Raw genomic sequence first — 13,296 nt, 5'->3', positions numbered from 1 at the left:
TTTCCTTTATATAATATAAATGACAAGGTTTTTCTAAAAGCACGTGGTTAAACCACGGAAAACTGTTCACAAAGAATTGTCCACTATTTAGGAGTTTGACAGTTTTGAGTTCAACATCTTTCTACCTATGGTCTTGCTATTCCTCATATTAAAAATTATATATATATGTCGTATTTCTTATAAGCAAATATGGAAATATGGAATATTGACAAAGAAATGTTGGGGGAGCATACATCTATATCTATATTTATATATGTATTTATCTATATCTATATCATCTATATCTATCTCTATCTTTATATATATTACTGTGTTACAGTTTTTGGTATATACTCATTTAAATTATAAATGCTTCCTTGAAGGACTTCAAGAACAATTAGAATCTGAATGACTTAGGAGAAATCTGTTTCAATGGGCATGGAAAAAGGAGTAAATAATGATGGAAAGATAAGTAATTAGACAATATAGCTTGACGGAGCTGTGTACTCCTGAGTGTGAATGAAAAATCATGATTTTTTGTGAGGGGTGGAAAAAGAATGAAAAACATTCCAGGACAGATGAGGGAAAAGAGCTGATTCGAATGAGCAGACAGGCTAGATGATTAAGACCTGTTTTAAAACTCAGATATTACTATGACCATTTTGTGTGTTGTGTAATTGTGTGTTATATCTGGAATTTAGTAGAAAATACTCTGAACACCCTTTGAAATGAAGCATTATCTCCCTAAGTCTAAGTAAAGAAAAGAAAACACATGAGGAGATCAGTTACTTGCCAGTGCTATCAGTTAACATATAATTCAGTCATAAGTATAAGAATTAAAAATATGTTTGTTTACCAGGAAATGACCCGATATTGGTTTTTGCCTTGAATGCTGCACATGCACGTGAGGTGCATATGCTGGGGTCTGCTGACCCAACTGTAGAGTATAAGTAAGGTTTTACCATCAGGCTTTGCACCTTACCTGTTGAAAAAGTGGTTTGACCCACACAAGAAGTGCACATCAACCTTCACTTCATTTCCTCCTCATCACTTGAAAACAGCATAAGAAGGGCACCTTTTCAAGCACAATTTTAAAAGGAAAATGATGCTATAAATAAATGAGCAGAATTGTTGTAATATTTCAATTCTTTAAGTAAGTGCATTTCAAAAAAAATCCCTTATGGAAATTAGGGGAACTTGAAGGCAGTAAATGCAAAAGCCAATTCCTCAGCATGTACATATCCTTTCTGTCCCAGATGTACGACTTTAAGGTCAGCTCCATATTTATTCTTTACGCATTTAATTCCCTGTTGCTGGGGATCTATCATCAGAGGTCAGCACTCACAGTTTGTTAGAACAGTGGTGTTTTCTGTTGACATCCTATCCCATTCCTTACTCCATGCCACAGCCGTAGCATCATCCCTCAATGTGGTGAACTGGGTCCAGGCCTTCTGTCACAGGAAAAGGAGCCTTAGAATCAGAGTGGAATATTATCATCCAGCAAGGTTACCAAGCAGCAAGACATGACTCAGTGCAATGCACAAGACAACTGAGGAGGATATAAATTAAAGTAAGGCAGAAAAGTAAGGAGGATCCCTGTGGAGTTTCAGATGAAAGGAAAGTGATGAGAAGCAGTTTATCATATTTATAACAGACTTTACAAAAGTGTTTTCTCTTAAGACATTTACTTCATAAAAATATTTATGGTTCAATAAAGTAAAAAATGCATCATATATTATAAAAGTCATTGTATTCTGATAGTGCAAATTCAATGCTTCTGTATGCTCTGAGCACCTATTTCTGGAACATAAATCAGTATTTATCCACGCACACACAAAAAAATAAAATTATTAAAGCAGGATTCCCATGGCATCTTATTAATATAGCTCCGCTACCCTCAAAAGCAGAGAATGGACCCATCTCCAGGGGCAGAGGCAGCCACGGAGCTCCCTGTGGGGCAGCAACTGCAGCAAAGTTCACGTGTGAGTGCCCTTCACTAAGGGGGAGCTGTCACAGAGCAGCCATCTCACAGCCACACCTCCTGGGTGCCAGCCCCTCACAGGCACTTGCAAGGAGAGGAAATAAAATAGAAATGGAATGCCTGAAATCAGTGCTTACCAAACAGGTTTGGGTGGGAAGAGAAATGCCTAATGCAGCACAACAGAATGAGAGTGAATAAATAAGTTGTTTGGAACAAACAAGAGGGGCTGGTGGAAGTGTAATAGAGGAGCTATAGCAGATGCTTGGAATAAATTTTTTTCCTTACTGAAGTAAAGGGCAAACCCCCACCAAGTCCTTCACGGTGTTATTGCAGGCTTCCTTATTAGTGATTTTTAGATTGAATTCAAAAGCCATAAATAAAGGAAAGCACTGCATCATCAGTATTAAATCTGAACTACCTCCTCCTCCCATTCAGAAGTATCTTAAAAAGTCTTCCATCAAAATTTCCTTTCTCCCTGGACATGTCTAGTCCTCATTGCTGGCTTTTAGACTGAAGCTTCTTTTAAAAGTACACACTGAAACAAAAAACAACCTCCATGTATATGTGACAGTTATTTATAATAAAAAATATTACATATATTTAAGGTGAGCTAAATCTGCACAATTATTAGTAATAAGAGTGGCACCATACCTCTAGTGCAGCTTCTGTGGCACAATGTCATAGTTACCATAGTATTACAGAACACATACCACCTTAAACTGTCTAACTCTTGGTTCTAATCTCTGACCCCAAAATAAACCTAACTTTTGATGAATGTGCTGAATATACAAGCACAGAGGTCCCAGCAGGCATACACTCCCTTCTGCAAGCATTCAATATATCTATCTCCCTTGTGTAACATGTTCATCTAAATACATCAAAAGACTGAATACATTATTTGTTTTATCTCTGGACTGTAAGACAACCAATACAATAATTTCCACAAGCTGAAATACTTCCTTGTGAAAAACAATAGCACTGGGGTACTATCAGGGTTCCTAATATTAATTTTCACACAATGCACAAAAAATATCTGAATATATAGGTACATCTATTGTCACCATCTCTGTACAAAGCTGATACTTAATGACATAGAACTACTTACTGTTCCTTCTGTAGAAAACTATTAATAAACATCTATTTTAACATAACTAGGGTATTTGTTTTTTCAAGGGTATTTGTCTCTTATTTTCCACTCTTCCTCACTTGCAGGCAATCAAAACTGAAATGTGGTATTTTATTTCACTGCTGTTCAGTGAAAGCACTTTTAGAAGTAAAACATCACAGTATGGTTTATTTTTATTCATAAAAATGTTCAATCCATTTCCAAAGAGTCTTAAAAGAGTTAAGAATGACATTAATTTCCAGAGTCCTACTATTGAAAATATATGGGGCAATTTTTTCTACCTAGGCTGCAAGATAGAAGGTTTCTGAGAAAGGTTTTCATCTGCAAGCAAATTTTTGGTGGAGAAGGACAGGGAGAGGTTCCAGGTAAAGCAAAGCTCTAGACAAATTAGCAACTGTTAAACTCCAGCACAAAGCAAATATCTACAAAGAGATGTCCCCGCTGTTCCAAGTGCTGACCTTGGAAACTCAAATTTGGATTTATCTCTATTTCCAGAGGGTCCTCATAACCCAGCTCACCTGCTATGTCATAGATGTGTGATTGAAAATGAGGTAAGTGCTGCCCATTTCAAATATTTCTGAGAATAAAAGACATTCATCATGATATAATGCACATAAGAAATAGGAAACAAGTATGAAAAGGGGGAGGAGAATTTGCACTAAGGAAGAAAAGAATGGTCCAAATCTTCAAAAGTAAGGAGGGAGAAAGCTTTGCAGAGACAACTGCAAGGATTGGAACTTCAATGCATTTACTGAGTACTATCATGATTTCCTCCATGTGCAGAAAAATGGGATTATCATAACTACATGCTCTTCCTGGAGCTGAGCAGAATAGGTCTCTCTGTATTATTTTTACAGCATTTGCTGTTACAAAGGTGTCACAAAGAGCAGACTTTGGCATTAAGAATTGAAAAGGGAAGGGATATTCTCCTGCCAGAGAACATCTCTCTTTCATTTCCCTCAAAAGATACCTGTAATCTGAGGAAAGTATGCCTCTGTGCACACACACTACATATATACATATATATATATATAGATATAAATATATAATATATATTTTATATATATGTGTAAGTATAAATACGGACATATCCTGGAAAACAAATACCTTCAATTAGGCCCTTGTATATACAGATCTGTACTTCAAATTTCACTTTTTGTACCTTTAGAGAAGGAATCCAGAAATGTCCCTTTGTGTCCTGGTGATGTTGTTTTATGAAGGTTCCAAAGTAAGACACAAGTGCTGCTGTCAATAAGATGTCACCACATGAAAGTTTTCTCCTGTGCTTTGAGATTTTCAATGGCCTGGCTCCAGTCCATTTTTTGGACTGCAAAGCAAAATTAGAAGTTATCTCCTGAGCACCATGAAAGTGACAGAATGTTTAATCTCCATGTTATTAACCAGAAGCACACAAAAGTACAAGAGGAGAAGTACTCCATCAGCAAGAGATGCACTTCCAAAGACTACAAAGGCTGGAAAAAATCCAGAATATCTGGTGGTGACTTGAAACCGTTGAGGCTGAAAACACTGGGATAGAACTCTTTGTCAAACGTTCTCGCTACTGATTTTTTCAGTAATTGGTGCTTTTGTCTAGATCAGATCAAGCATGGTGGACACAGTCCAATATTGGCAGCATCTGGTGTCCTGCTGCCAGGGCATGCATTTCCAGCAACATTCAGAAAAGGTAAGGAAACCAGAATATTACAAAACAAAAGAGAGGAAGAAAGATCTGTTTCAACCTCAATAAAGATGTCACTTCTACTTTTTTTTTTTGCATTTTATTTTTCCAAGGGGAGGAGAAAAGCAGCAGAGTAAGTATTCCTACCCATGGCAGTGGGGGATTTAGAACTTGGATGGTCTTTAAGGTCCTTTTAAACCCCAAATGTTCTACGATTCTGTGAAGACCTGCAGGGATTTTTGCTCTAATTTATCTTTCTTCTTTTACCCACTAACTACAGACATGTTATTCAGGTAAGGCTGCAATGATTTGGAATTTTCACAGGAGAAAATCTGAGGGTGGCCAAACACACAGGCTGCCCAGAGAGGTTGTGGAATTTCCATGGTCCTGGACAATCTGGTCTAACCAATCTTGTAATCCTGTTTGATCAATGAGGATGGATTAGAATATCTCAGAAGGTTCCCTCCAGATGCAATGATTCTGTCAAAGTTTAACTCTAGAATAATTTTCTTTATATATATATATATTTTTCCTACAGAGACCCCTGGTTTCCCTTGTTCTTTTGCAGAGTTCATTTAAACCATGTTAACCCTGGGATGTTTAGGATGAATAGTCAGGAATGGTCTCAGATCTTGATGTTTATCATAAGCAGCTATGTGGAAAGCTTCTATTTTATTCCAGTTGTGTGATAAAGACAGCCCACCATCTATTTGAAATTTAAGCTGGTTACTAAAGAATTTCAGAAAATGAAAGCATCTTCTTCAAAGAAAATTGACATTTAAGACATGGATCCTCTCTTTTTCAGTCAGGACTTGTGACAAGGCACAAATCCCAAACTAGCAGTTTTGGCACATGATGCTTTGATTGTTCTGAGTGTACAGCTCCCAGAAAGGAATGAATCTATGCATGAATGCATGCTCAAATAACTTTGACACAGAGAGGAAGGTGAAAATTGACCATCCATGAGAGTAATCTTCAAATGGATAAAATTCTTGATGTAAAATAGGAATAAAATAAAATAACCTTTCTTCTTTGTTTGTACTGTTTGTTTGTACTGTTTGAAATATTGCAGGTAAAATTTCTTCACTTGCATTAGGGAAACCTCAGGGAATCATTCTCCAGTGACTGAAGCAGAGAAAGGGACAGGATGAAAGAAGGAAATCACCCAGGAACTACTTTTAGGACAGCCATTTACGCTCTGCCCATACAGACATTTGTTTTTCAGAGAAATTATAGTAATCAAGTTATACTTTTCCAGCCATTTACATGATGTAATATAAATCAATGAAAATTTCTGAATATATATTTCATGTAATTTGATACTAAATGCTTGTTTTTTGCTGGTGTCATCTGTTTCAGGGCTTAAAAGAAAACTTTTACACGTGGTCGTTTCTGAAAGCTGTACAGATTATAAAATCAATCTCAAATAACAACTCATTCTCATCTAAAACACAATTTTCTATGTGTACAAAACTGAAGTAATAAAAGAATTGTTAAATTTGATATTCATGTAGTATTTTCCACTTACGTTTTTCAGAAAACTCAGAAATACTTACTGAAAATGTTAAGCATTCAGTGTTGGGAAGGTAGACACAGATAACAGAGGACTCAAATCTTTTGTTATAAAAGAGGAATATTCAAGGTCCACTAAGAAAACAGAAGTATCTTTAATCAAAGTAAGCTGCTTTAAAGAGCTAGCATGTGTGTGCTCCACAGTACGAACACAGGAATTTGGTGTGTCAAGGCCTCCGAAACCCCCGTTCCTACCATGAGAGATGCCCAATGAGTAGCAATTAAAGACCATTCCTGATAAAGGTCCTAACGGCAATCTTTGCAATGTAGCAGTTTTGCTTTGAGGTATTTTAGACATTCATTTTTGCCTACAGAAGTCATTGGATTTTTCTTTAAATCATTAACTGAGGGCAACAAGACAATAAACCCATTAATTTACAAGAGGGCTTTTTGATTTATCCATTCTTTCTTCTTGTTGTCACTGATGGGTAAGTCATAAACAATAAAGAATACCCACCTCATTCTCCAAAATAGCTTTGAAATCTGAAGATTTGCTAAACATAGAATGATTGTCTATTTAAATCTTCAGTAATTTTACCATACCAGCCAAGCACCATAAATCACTAGTGACATTGGCTAACAAGGGTTTAAGAGTTGGAACATGCAGTGTAATAAATTTCCAGACAGTTAAAAATCACTATAATTTTATTCTAATGCATTATAGATTGCCTGTAATGTCATCCTGGCCGGGGTGACCCATTTCTAATTTTGAACAGCTGTTCAGCTCGGGAGTTAGTTAATGATTAAATATAAATTGCCTGATTTATTAGTCTGAATGGCTGAGCTTCCAGGTCAATGCTATATAGACAAAATCATCAGTCTTGATGCTTTTCAGAAGTTAACTGTCTCCTGTTCTAGTCAAAAAGAATTTATTCTCAGAGGAAAAGGTTTGACATTCTCAATTAATCCTTTCCAATATTTTCCACATTAACTTACACAATAAGATCACTAATAAAACCTCAAATTTTGGAGATAAACTTCTTTTAACTATGTGTAAATCTTCAAGACCTGGGCTAAGGGCATTGACTTGCACAGAGCTTCCAAAGGCTTTGGAGGGCTGCAAGGCCAGGCCAATAGGGACAATCTCAAGTGTCTTGGGACAAACAAAATTTTCATATGCAGATAGTAACACCAACTTCACAGTTTTTCTACCAAAGGAAAGATTATTTACATATTTTACATTTCTAACATAGTAACTACAGAACCAGAAAAAAACCCATATATTCTATTTTAATTTTGCTGGGGTATTTTGATTAGTTTTATGCTCTTACAATATTTTTTTTTCAAACTGATTTAATAGTGATTGCTAGCCTCTGCTGAGATATTTGCAGAAACAAAAGTATCCACGCTGTGATCTTAGAAAGCAAGGTCACAGGGATTTTAAGAAATCCAACTGAAAATATTTATTCAGATTGCCTTGGGGACTCATGTCATAGTATAAATATTCCTTGTACCTTCTATTTCCTGTCATATACAGGTATTTGTCAAAAAAAGGAATTGTTGAAATTCTAGACGATTAATTGAGACAAAACAATTTCTGTAAAGACCAAGGAGAGATTGCTCAGCAATGCCGTGGCTGACTCCAATGGTTCTGTTAAATAGGCATGCAGTAGCTTTAATGATGTTTGCCTGCAAATAAAGCTAATAACCACACTGAAATACATATAATTTTAGCATAAATACATTTCGTTCTTATTTAAAAATTATTAGTTTCTGTAAAAACCCAAAAGCAAATAGCAAATATCTGATGGGTGCTTTCCACTTATTTGCAATCTAAAGTGCAACAAGGGCAGATGCAGGGCAGCTCCGTCCTGACCTAAAGGATTATTCAGTCTTTCTGCTCATTAACCAGAGGCTGCCCAGGCTGTCACAATGTGTTCACAGTTGTGTATAAATGTGGTGACTTCGTTATTGAGATTTCTCTCTAGCAATCATGCCAATATCAATTTCTCAGCAATATTTGATTTTTAGGAAATAAAATTGTGGCGCAGCACATTTTACTTCACACAAATTTATTGAGAGTTTATTTGTGGTTTGGGGTTGTTTGGTTTGGTCTTTTTTTTTAATTTAAAGGATTTCTAAAAGTGGTCATCTTGACTCCTTTGTCCCCTCTGGACTTCCCCCACCTATTTTCCCCACACAATCTTCAAAATTTAGGCGTAACCTCCTGTTCAACAAAATAATTTCAATTATTTAAAAACTCACACTAAGATGAACATTCAGGAAAAATCTTCTTCCCTCAGGTCACTTAACCAACCAGTTGGCTAGCCCAGTAATTTTGTTTATTCTGTTAATCATCTTGACATAGGACTGTTTCTTCAGCTGCTTTCTCAAGTGGAGACATGAGCTTATACAGAAAAGGCATGGGTAAATAGTGTAGCAAATAACATATTTTAATGGCAATAATTTTAGGCAGTACCTTTAATTTTGAGAGACACAAACTTCAGAGGAAATGTTTTGCTAAATTCTGGGTTTTTTTCCCTGCAGCTCCTGGACCACCATACATTAACTAACAACAACGTAAATAAAAAAAATGCAAGATGGAATTATTATTTCCATTTTGCATATGAGCCTGGAGACACAAAAACATTCAGTAATTCGCTCATGGGCAGCTTTGCATGCTGATCTGCACCTTTAACCACACTTCTCTGCACTCTGCTCAGAAGGCAGCAACATCCCTGGCTTTGCGTTCAGGGGTTTCATACTGCATGTGCCTCAAAACAAGTTACCTCAAAGCAATTTGTTTCTCTAGAGTACCATACAGAGATAACAACAGTGAGTTTCACTTCAGGGCAAAATTTTCCTCTGTGGGGCTTAATGAAAAAACAGCAGCAGGAACACATTGTGCATACCTCCACAAAAGCTGTTTTTACCATTATTACAGGATCAAAGATTTGGCTCTCTTCTGTCAGGTTTGATGCTTGAATTGGTGGTGTGCAAACAGGAAATTTAGAAATTATTTATAAGTTTAAAATAAGTTTATTGGCAAAGGGGGAAAGATGCATCTTATAGATTAATAAAGAACGTTGACTTGATTTCTTTAGGGATAAGGAGGCAGCCAATAGAGTTTTTACGATGATGAATCTTAGATTGAGAGACTACTGAGGACTTACACTCAACTATGAGGACTCACCCTCAGTAAGGGCATCTAACAGAGATGGGCTATAAGTAAAACTTCATCAATCCAGCATTCAAGGCACAAGAAGAAGGAGCACAGTAACAGTTCACTACTGTTTTTTAGGTGAGACTTATTTCTGGACACCTCAAATTTGCCTGCATGATAACACAGAGCTGGCTATAGCTCAAGTACAGTCATCCATCAAAGGCTCAGATAGTAAAGATGAGAGAGTGAGACAAACAGTAAGCAATGCCTCAATATCTATGGGATTTGATTTTTTTTCGTATATAATAGTCTCCTTTATCACAGCAGTTCTTATTCTATGATTTCTGAATAAGAAAGTTGTCACTACAAAACACACCATTCCCTTTTGTCATCTTTTCATAGCATGCAACATAAATAAAGCCTAGCATCAGCAGAAATACATATTGCATTTTATACGCCAGCACCCTAAATTCAACACCCTACGGGATAAACCATGTCTTTTAAATACACTTGTTTTCAAGGAAGCTAGTGCCAGGAAACTCTGCCCCACAAATCACAGCAGAGAGCCATTACTCTCCATAGCAAGCCTGCTGAACTGTGCCCTTGGATAATCCTTGTCAGGTACAGAGTATATTTTAAGTGCTCTCATCTATTAATAACAATGATTGTAATGATAAATAATACAAATTGTACCACTTCTGCAAAAAGGATAAGCTTGGCCCAACTTTTTAGCAGTAGCACTACTAAACTTCCCTTTTTTTTTCTTGCATAGTATAGGCATACTTATTGTGAAATATATATGAATGTAAAAATCATAATTTTCACAAATTTTTTTAGCAGATAACAAGTCTCATGAATGATTGAAATCTGATATATTTCCACTCAAAATACTTATAAAATATTTTTGCTTGTGAAGAAATTATCCTTTTTGATATTTCCTAACTACCTTTTCATTCAATTTACTGTAATCAATTTACTATATAGAAATTGTTGGACTTGATGGGATATTAAAAATTTAACATACAAGAAAGGATTCATAGACATCATCCTCCATAGAATATTTTTTAATCATCTTCAGAACATTTAAAATGTTTGAATTACACAGTGTATTTCTATTATTAGTACCAGCCTGTGTATATTCACCATCAAAAAAGATTACTCTAACAATATTTATTACAATGTTGCCCATAGATCATAAAATAATTTTGATCTGCAATTACGTTTAAGACTCCAACTGTTAACCCAGCACTGCCTTCCAAGCCCACCACTAAACCATGTCCCCAAATGCCACACCTACAAATCTTTGAAGTACTTTCAAGCACGGTGACTCTACCAGGCAACCATTCTGGTGAAGAAATTTTTCCTAATATGCAAAATAATAATTCTCTCACACAACCTGGGGCTATTTTCTCTTGTCCTTGTTGCCTGGGAGGAGAGCCTGTCCACTTCACTCTGCAGAGCCTCCCTTGCCCTCTAGCAGATCAACAGTCCTGCCCAACCTGGTGCTGTCTGCGAGCTGACTGCGGGGGCAGCCCATCCCCTCATCATTTGTCATTTAAAGATGTATTCTGGAGCCCATGGAAAGTGAAAGGAGGTCAGTAACTGTGCTGCCTAGACTGAAGGTGTGTTATTGATTACTAACAGCTGCACTGGTTATCACTGCTGAGAATTGCTGGCCACAAAATCTTCCGTATGAAAAATACATACAACTCTCCTTGCCTCTCTCTCTCTGCCAACAGAAAGAAGCTGAATTATGAGTCAGGGAGCACAGAATATCCATGAGTGCAGAAGCAGAGATCACTAGCATCTGATGGTCTGCCTTCAAGTTCACTCTTCAGAAAATTGATAGAGGAAGATGGAAAAGAGACAAGCAAATAAATGACTGAAAGGGAAAAGGGCAAGAAATGAACTGAAGAATAGGGGGCAATCCTGCTGACTGGATACAGTTGACTTATAGCCCAGAGAGACAGGCACAGAAAAATGTCTAAATATAAAGAGTGATCTTCCTTTAATATCAGAAAAATTCTTGTTTTTATGGACACGACTCTGAGTTGTTTACTCAACTCGGTCAAGCACTAAGAGCTTTTTACAGGCTGATGGGCTACACAGATTTATCAGCTGCTAAGGTAAATAAAATCTAAGTACCTGTTGCTAAGAAGTGCCTGCATGGTTCATTTTTTTTCTCCCAGAAAAAAAATACAAGTTTGCCTTCCCTTTGTACTAATTTCACAGACTCCCTTCCACAGTGAATCTTACCTTTAAAAAGCCTGACATGAACCAGTTGGAACAAGTTGCATAGGCCAGGGGTCCACATTGCATAATACTGAATGAAGAATGAAATCAAGCAGATCAAGAAGTACCATGGCTGGAAAAATTGATCTGTTAAAACTTTGCTATATGTAAAACTCTCTAGAAAAGACAAAGAAAACTGCTGAATATGTCTACAGCACTTTATTTGAACCCTAAGATGGGTGACAGTAAAATGTCAGTGTTTCATGCTGAATTTGCATTTTTTCATCAGGTAATTCTGGTTAATGCTAGTGCTGTACATAACAGTCATCCCCGTGAACAGCACACTGCACACCCTCTCCTATAGCATGCGGATTAATGCAAGTTTCCAGCTGAGGAAGCCAAGCTGATTTTAAATATAACATTGAACAGTGCACTTCAGGATGATTGAATAGGGATGAAAATCTGCAGAGAAATTTATTCACTGTTGACCATGTTCTACATGTTTACATGAAGAAAAAAGGTGAACCCAGAGAGCAAAATGCAAAGACAGGAAGAGAACCTGTACTCACCAATCTGCAGACTTCATTCCATCTGCTGAACTTTTCTTATGAGCAGTCTCTCATCATCCTCTAACATTTCACAGGTAGGAAGCCATCAGAAGAAAGGCATGTCTCAGCCATATAATTTCCTATAGGTGAAACTTTTTGAATTAACACTTTATAAAGTGGGTATCACAATCCCAGTTTGTTATAATTCTGGAAAAAATTCTTTCTGAGCTTCATAGATTGTTTGGAGTTCTGGTGCATGCTAACTTACAAATTTTTTTCCTTCTAGTTGCCAATCCTCAGGAAGCTATCAATGTCCTTTATGTGTGTCTTAATGTTACACACTACTTACAGACATTGTGATAACTTCCAGTCTGCCACACACAGCTATTAGATAAAATTAGACATGTAATTAAAACTAGGTTACTTCAATCACTTTCAAATATTTTCTTTAAATAACATTTTAACGTTTCTCTTCATTAACAAGAAATTCTGTGGTTTGAGTACAATAGATAGAGAAATCATTGCTAGTGCGAGTGTAAGGAAGTTGTTTGGATATAGCATATATATAGTTAACCAGTTTGTAGAATTCAGTAACTTCAATCACCTCACAAATGGAAAAAAGGATGATACATTAGATGAGAATCCTATTCCTATCTGGAATTTGCAAGACATTTGAATGCGCAATATTTTGCCCTGGCCTGTGCAGAGGATTGCACTGTAATGGAGCTTTTGAAGTGAAGGCATTGGAGGCTGTATAGGAGAGCACCTAAAAATGGTGACTGGATATTCTTCCTGAGAGATAAATGCAACATGTGGACCACAAGAAGCAAATACAGAAATGCCCAAAAAAAAAAAAATTTGGATTTAAGAAAAAGAAAAAAAATGCCAATAATCTGCAGTACAGAAGTGGTAGGTTAAGACATGAATTATGTAAGGGTACATTTTTTAAGGTTTTTCATAAAACTGAATTTTTTCTTGGCCTCTTCAAATTTCTGGAGTAATCACAAGTCAGTTATGAGAAACAAGTCAAAACCAAGTTTTCCTGAGTGATGTGTGCAGGAAATTTTACCATATAAT

General features: G+C 36.5%; 1 protein-coding gene across 1 annotated transcript in view; it reads right to left on the bottom strand.

The window, feature by feature from the left end:
- Positions 1-13,296, bottom strand: part of DNAH11 (dynein axonemal heavy chain 11) — a 98,666-nt gene that overhangs the window by 32,334 nt on the left and 53,036 nt on the right. The window contains 6 exon segments of the mRNA XM_063148425.1: positions 1,212-1,412; positions 1,414-1,449; positions 4,240-4,353; positions 4,355-4,413; positions 11,696-11,804; positions 12,241-12,270. Of these exon segments, the coding sequence (XP_063004495.1) occupies positions 1,212-1,412; positions 1,414-1,449; positions 4,240-4,353; positions 4,355-4,413; positions 11,696-11,804; positions 12,241-12,270 (549 nt within the window).

This window comes from Melospiza melodia, chromosome 1 (assembly GCF_035770615.1).
Source record: "Melospiza melodia melodia isolate bMelMel2 chromosome 1, bMelMel2.pri, whole genome shotgun sequence".
NCBI lineage: Eukaryota > Metazoa > Chordata > Aves > Passeriformes > Passerellidae > Melospiza > Melospiza melodia.
The sequence above is the reverse complement of the archived record's forward strand: the minus strand, read 5'-3'. Positions and strand labels throughout refer to the sequence as shown.